Consider the following 7,461-nt stretch of genomic DNA (forward strand, 5'->3'; position numbering starts at 1 on the left):
ACCAGGAACCACCCTCTGGGAAAGTTGAATGGTCCAATGGGCTGTTGAAGGCCACCCTGAGAGCAATGGGGGGTGGAACACTCAAGAATTGTGACACCAACTTGGCAAAGGCCATTTGGTTGGTTAATACCATGGGATCTGTCAATCAAGCTGGCCCTGCACACTCAAACCTTCTACAGTCTGTAGAAGTAGATAAAGTCCCTGTAGTACATGCCAAAACTATGCTGGGAAAAACAGTTTGGGTTACTCCCACCTTGGGGAAAGGCAAACCCATCCATGGGGTTGCTTTTGCTCAAGGACCTGGGCACACATGGTGGGTAATGAGAGAAGATGGAGAAGTCTGCTGTGTGCCTCAGAGGGATTTGATCATGGGAGAAAATAGCCCATAAGTTACAGTGCATGAGGGACATAAATTGCTGCCACTAACTCCTGTTCTGAGCTTTATGTTACAGTCAGTTGTTATGGCAGAAACCACCCCACCTTACAGAGCTCCAGCCTTGCCAGAAGCGCAGCAGTGACCTGGCCTGAGCTGGCTTCAGTGCCCAACAATCCCATGCAACCCTTCGACCTTTCCTGTCCTGAGTGACCCCCATGCCTGATGGAACCTGAATTCATGGACTAACGGACATGCTGCCAAGACGGTCCATAGACTAAGGGAATGATATCTGTGTGGGATGGGATGGGAAAGGCAGGGCGGGCTATGGATGGAATAGCGTGGGATGTGATCATGATGTGAACGGTATGAAACAAGGGATGGATAATGTCCTGGTCCCAGGCAGCAATGAGCTGCTCTCCTGGGGCCAGTCTATAAGATTTAGTTTCATTCCATAATACATCAAACTGAGCAGTCACTGTTACCCCCGCGCTGGCGGCGCTAGGAGCGGGCTGGGGGGAAGCTTGCAGAGACTGGACCCGGAAGGTGCGTAGGGGAGCTGCCCTGGAAGTTCCAGTCAGCAGTGTGGCTTTTTACCCACAGCATGTTTTTCTTCTCTCTCGGCAGCAGTGCAGTCTTTGTCCGGACCTTGTGTTGGGTGATCAGCAGACAGTTAGCGTCTGTTGTCAGGCAGACTGCTCTGGGAAGGGGCAGTTGTAAGTTTTCTTTCCCCCTGCCCTCGGCTCCTGGGCTCAGGGAGGGGGTTTTTCTCCTCAGGGTTGGATTTATTTTTACTTGCTGGAAACTGGCTCTGGCTGAGTCTGCCCATGGGTCATGAGATCCTGTATCATTTGTTCTATTTTTCTGTTCTTTTAATTACTCGTTAGCAGTAGCATTGTTAGTAACTCCATAAGTTTCATTTATATAATTAAACTGTTCTTATCTCAACTTCTACTAACCTCCCTTGTTTTTCCTCTGACCCTTCCTCACTGGGAGTGAGGCGGGTATGGAGTGGTGGAGACACTGGTGGTGCTTAATTGTCCAAGAGGGCTAAACCACAATAAACATACTCCCAGCAAGTTTGCTGACGATACCAAACTGGGAGGAGTGGCTGGCACACCAGAAGGCGGTGCTGCCATCCCGCGTGGGACAGGTTGGAGAGCTGGGTGGGGAGAAATCTAATGAGATTCAATAAGGGCAAGTGTAAAGTACTGCATCTGGGGAAGAACAACCCCATGGATCAGTACAGGTTGGGGGCTGTTCTCTTGGATGGCAGCTCTGGGAAAAAGGACCTTGGAGTCCTATTGGACAACAGGATGACCATGAGCCAACAGTGTGCCCTCATGGACAGGAAGGCCAATGGCATCCTGGGGTGCATTAAGAAAAGCGTGGCCATCAGATCAAGAGAAGTTATCCTCCTCTTCTACTCTGCGCTGGTGAGACCTCACCTGGAGTACTTTGTCCATTTCTGGGCTCCTCAGCTCAAGAAGGACAAGGAGCTACTGGAGAGGGTCCAGCACAGGGCCACTAAGAGGATTAAGGGCCTGGAGCACCTTCCATATGGGGAAGGGCTGAGAGAGCTGGGGCTGTTTAGCTTGGAGAAGAGGAGACTGAGGGGTATCTTATCAATGCTTATCAGTATCTAAAGGGTGGGTGTCAGGAAGATGGGTCCAGGTTCTGCTCAGTGGTGTCCAGTGACAGGACTAGGGGCAATGGCCATAAACTGGAAAACAGAAGGTTCAACCTGACCATGAGGAAACCCTTCTTCCCTGTGAGGGTGACAGAGCCCTGGAACAGGCTGCCCAGAGAGGGGGTGGAGGCTCCTTCCCTGGAGACTTTCCAAAGCCACCTGGACTTGTTCCTGTGTGATCTGCTCTAGGGGATCCTGCTCTGGCAGGGGGGTTGGACTAGATGGTCTGTAGAGGTCCCTTCCAACCCTGACCACTCTGTGAATCTGTGAAAGTTTGTATGTTTTTTTACATTGTCTTAACTACTAAATTAGTGAAATGGTTCTTTTCTTTGGGGAGGTCTACAGTTGATTGCACATCTGTACCATTTTCACTTACAAATCTTTACTGAATACACAATTTTATTACTGCTAGGACAAGATCCATTTTTGTCTAGATACAGAGATTCCATTCTCCTGAATCTAGTCACTCTCTCAGGAGGTTATAGTCTGATTTCCCTAATCCATTGTGAAAACAGACCTTTAAGTAACTAACAAATGCCCTTAAATCTCCATTTCTAATCTTTACATTTCAGCTACTAAAGAAATTTATGGTTGTGATCAAAGCCCCTAAATTGATTGGGAAAAGTATTCCCTTTCCATGAAACACTAAAACTGCCAGGAGAGGAAGCATAAAAATATATTAGTCTTGGTCTAAATAGTCCACAGTGTCTTTTCACATAAGGGAATCATTCCCTTCACATCTTCTTCAGTAAAAGCCATAATGAACCACTCTTCAGGGCAGCTTCTAAAGTTTATCTACTTTCTGTAAAAGTATAAGATAAGCTGAAGAATGAGAGGAGGAGTTCTCAGGGTGAATGTGAATATTTTTCTATAAACCTAGTTTTTCTTACTGTGGAAACATATGGAACGCAGTGAAGACCTTTTGCATAGTGTACAGTGACACTGGAATCACTAAGCTATCTAGAACATTGAATAGAATTTTTTAGCCTGAAATTTAAAAATTATGTTTTAATACGAAGATAGAATACTAGGCCAACTTCATCACATATGAGATGTACTAGCTGTACAAAGATAAGATTTTTCAGCAATAAGGTCTAGGCATTTGTATCTTTGGAAAGTATCTTGAGAGTACTTTTATTGCCCCTCTACAATACCTTATTTTTTCTAACATCCACATAAAATGTGTGCTGAGCTGAGTTCTTTGGCTACCACAATAAAGCCTAACCATTGTTCCTAAAACTAAGAATCATCCTGAAATTCCACAAGTTTGTGCCAGCAGTCACATCCTGAAACTGTGGGGGGTGCTAGTAATCACCATCTTCTCCTCACTTCTGTCGCACAAGTCACTCTAAAATAAAGCCAAATGCACAACTGAAATTTCTTGCTTTAGCTCTTGTTCTGTACACACCTGGAAAGTACAGTCAAAGCTGCAGTCTAATGTGGAGTTTAATATTAATTAAATGGGAAAGATGGTGTACCCTCTGCTTCCCAGCTTCAGTAAACAAGTCCACACAGTGTATAATCCAATCTTAAATCTCTCAGTTTAAAGAAATAGGTCCAATAAATGCAGTTAATTGCCTTACATAAATACTTGTGAATTGAAGAACATATTGCTGTTAGTTTCTCTTATGTTTGCCCTTTCAAAGCTGACATGTTCTTAAGTTAGAAATGCTAGTCTTTGTAACTATATTATGTGTCATGTTGCCTTTTTAGTTACTGAGCACTCAGGACTCACAATCACAGATTCATTGTCACAAGGAAACTGGAGGACAACTTGTCAATCAGTTGTCTTTGAAGGATCTCCTAATTCCACTTTCATCTGAAATTCTTCAAGGCAACCTTAAACAAACACAAAGAAAGCCTGAGCAACAAACCAAAAAACCCAAAAATAAGAAACCCAAAGGTTCATATTCTCCTCACTCTCTTCCCACAATTCATGACAACAGTAGCATGCAAAGCAAATATGCCTTACCAAGTTCTGTTACGTAGGTTTTTCCTTCTGAAGGTAAAGGAATGTACTGATTAGAGAAGAAGTTGCTTCCATAACCCAGGACAAAGCCTTCTAGTTTGGTGTTTTGACTTGGTCGAAGATACCTCATGCAAACAGTGTCATCTGTTGCATTGATCTGAACTTTCAGACTCTGCCTTTTTACTGGAGAAAGAGAAAAAAAAAAAAAAGGTCAGAATATATAATATTGTAACCATATATTCAACAATATGACTATGTAACAATACAGGGCTGATCCATTCGCTAGTCACAAGCAACTGAATAATTGGTTAAAGGTGGAGTCTCCTAGAAACGAAGTGCATTTAAGTAAGTAAACTAAGTAATGTAAAATTGTGGTTTCTAGTATGTCTGGTTTTCCATCATTAGTTTAGTACTACTATTAGCTGTAACATTTTCTACAATAGCAGTAGTAGAAAATTACATGGAATAACAGAAAAAAAGGCAAGTATTTTTTCCTTTAAAAATGGGCATTATAGTTGTAGTAGTAGGTCTATATAGAACCCGTAAGTGAAAAACTGAAAGTTCGATTTTTATTTTTGTGTTAGTAAAAAGATGAATTTTGAACATTGAGTTACATACTGCAAAATTAGGGTAGAGAATAAATAGTAACTAGATCCACATAAAAATGTTACAACTGGGATTTTGTGGGTTTTTTTGGGTTTTGGTTCATTTTTTTTTCACTATGTTGGGCTGGAAATGTAATTTTCTCATTGGAATTACACCAGGATACCTAACCAACATATAGACTTTACTAAAAATTACCAAGAAACTCTTTTTAAGCATTCATTTTTATGCTTTCCAGGGGAGCAGCACATAAAGCAAGAAACATCTTGTATATCCATCTACAAAAATTTAACTTATAACAACAGCGGATGACTTCATAACAGAATAATCAATTTTTTAGACTACAAAAAGGTGTTTCGTCTTCTCTTGGTGGGGTGAGGGAGGATTGGCTTTTCCTTCCCTGGTACTTACAATTTTAATACTCCCTTGTTACTGTTAGCCTTATCATATTTTCAGAACTGTTGAATGTCAATGCTTAAAAAAGATAATGACTTTTCCACAAACTTATGACACTAGCACTAGAATAGTATATTTTGAGTTATTACATCTCATTCTCAAAGTATAAATTTTTATTCCCTACAGATTTTCAGGCATCTCTCCAATCATGAGGGCTGAAATTAACTTTTCAGGAAAAAGCGGAGATTTGCACAAAATCATTTCACTTCAAGAGCTACGTCCTGAAGAAAAACAACAGGAGATGTATGACCTGTCATTAAACAACAGGGTAGAGCAATACTGAACTTCCTTTTGTTTTTCTCTTCCCTCGATCTAACTCCCTTCCTTCTTCTTTCCCTCAATAACTGCAGACTGATATTCAAAGTTTCTTTAGACAAGTACATACTGACTCTCTGGTATCACCCCAGCCTACCACACCCCCAACCTCCCCCCAACCCACCCCCCCCTTTTTTTTTTTTTTTGAGAAATTCTAATGACTGGAGTTGTTGAGAGGTCACAATCCCCAACTTGAGAAGATGATTAACTAGTACCGTCGAGCACCTGCCGTTGTCTGCACACTGAATGTGAAGACATAAGCCAAACACTTCAAGCCTCTTCCCTTTATAGAAACAAGTGTACAAGTAAAACTGATGGAAAACACGTGCCTCCGATGAGACCCTTCCTTTATCTAAAGACTGATCAAGTAAAAACACTCAGCCAGGAAACTGTCACAATTTTCCAAAGGCAACTCTCTCAGGTTCCAGAAGACTGCAAGGCTTCTAGAAACTCAACACTGACATTTTTAGCAGTACAATACCATCACAGCAAATGGGGTTGCAGTTGCTTCCTTATCTGGAACACATCCTAACTTCTTTTATTCTCAGTATATGAAACTGCTGTGGGTGTACAGCTCTGAATTGCAACAAGGCTCCAAATAGCAGAAACCAGGAAGAAAACCCAACAGACTTCAAACCCCTCTAATATGCTACATAAAGATGCTTAGGAAAAAGCATTCCATGCCAACAAAGTTTAGGATTATTAGCTGATTGGAAGTGAACTAGGTTTGTTAAAATTATGTGGCCTGCAAAACTCAAACCTAACTTTGGAGATCTGAGCATAAATGAAAGGATGGTCTCCTGGTCTGCAATGAATATTCGTGTCTGAGAAGAAAGCAAGTCTTCTATTACTTGATTCAGATATGAGATAATAATTTGATTTCAGTATTAAAATTCTTAATCAGACCAAAACTAGATTTAAAAAAAATTCAGTGAAGATCTATTTAAATGTTTAATTTACATTTTTTTAACACAATTGTTTCTCTAGATCTGTCAGTTATATTTTACATTAATTTGAAGACCTAATTCTAATTCAAGATTGAATCAACTGTGTTTGATTCCAATTAGAGAGATACTGTGTTTAGTGACAAAGGTCTTGAATTTATTTAAGCCTAGAAACTGTCAGTGAAGTTTCTAAACCCAGAAATTCTAAATGGGATCCCAAGACAGGAACAGCTTTGAGGCAGGACCCCTTAGACCTTCATAGCTAATATATAACCACAAGAGAGCTTTTAAACTCAAAGACAGTTCCTTCTGAACATAAACAGGAACAATGTATTTTTAAAAATAGAGAATAAGGCAGAACAGAAGAAAAGATTAACTTAAAATGTAAAAAATAAATCTTTATCCTCCCCTCACTGCCTTGACAGGGCAGGTCCTTTCCTTCTAGTTCACTTTTAATTACCGGATCCTTTCAGTGATGGCCTGGATGGCAACAAATACTTCAGAGTCCCGGCAGTGTTCAGGAAAGATCTTCTCTCCTTCAAGATGTAGCTACAGGGTCTGTTCCATACTCTTCTTAACATACCTATCTTCAACCCCTTCTATAAGCTCCTTGCTTATTATTTCCTTCTCTCCACACAGCATAAGTTTCTCTAGCTAAGAGGGTTCAATTGATCTCAGCACTTCTTCACTGTCATTTAGCTTCATGTTTTTAAAGGAAAATAACTGTGATAACAACACAGATGCTACACTCGATATGACCAAACCACATTCCCTACCATGGGCTGTGTGCATTCCACAATTACAGAAATGGTGGGATGAATTTTAACTGGTAAAACAATAACTATCAGGGGCTGACCAATTTCTGGACGTGCATGGACAATGTGGAGCAACCAAAGCCAACACTGACAAGTTTTTCTATCCGAGGCAACAAAAGCTCCTGACAAGTGGGAACCTGAGTTTGCTGGAAACTGTAGCTGTTGAGTGAGAACACTTGAGTTCCAGAGACTAAAAGACTACACAGGGGACAAAATCAAAGAGTGATGAGGACAGAAAGAAGCCAGCAAGCACAGAAAGTTCTCTCTGTCATGGCAGAAGTAACAATGCATGGTAG

The 7,461-nt window shown here is 41.1% G+C and overlaps 1 protein-coding gene across 1 annotated transcript in view; it reads right to left on the minus strand.

Moving 5' to 3' along the window:
* Nucleotides 1-4,215, minus strand: part of LOC104506515 (target of Nesh-SH3-like) — a gene marked incomplete at both ends in the record, with an annotated part of 26,445 nt that extends 22,230 nt beyond the window's left edge. Inside the window, one exon of the mRNA XM_010147487.1 lies at nt 4,036-4,215. Coding sequence (XP_010145789.1) covers nt 4,036-4,215 — 180 coding nt within the window. The remainder of the gene's footprint in view (nt 1-4,035) is intronic.
* Nucleotides 4,216-7,461: the final 3,246 nt, after the last annotated feature.

This window comes from Eurypyga helias, unplaced genomic scaffold (assembly GCF_000690775.1).
Source record: "Eurypyga helias isolate BGI_N326 unplaced genomic scaffold, ASM69077v1 scaffold42, whole genome shotgun sequence".
NCBI classification, from domain to species: Eukaryota; Metazoa; Chordata; class Aves; order Eurypygiformes; family Eurypygidae; genus Eurypyga; species Eurypyga helias.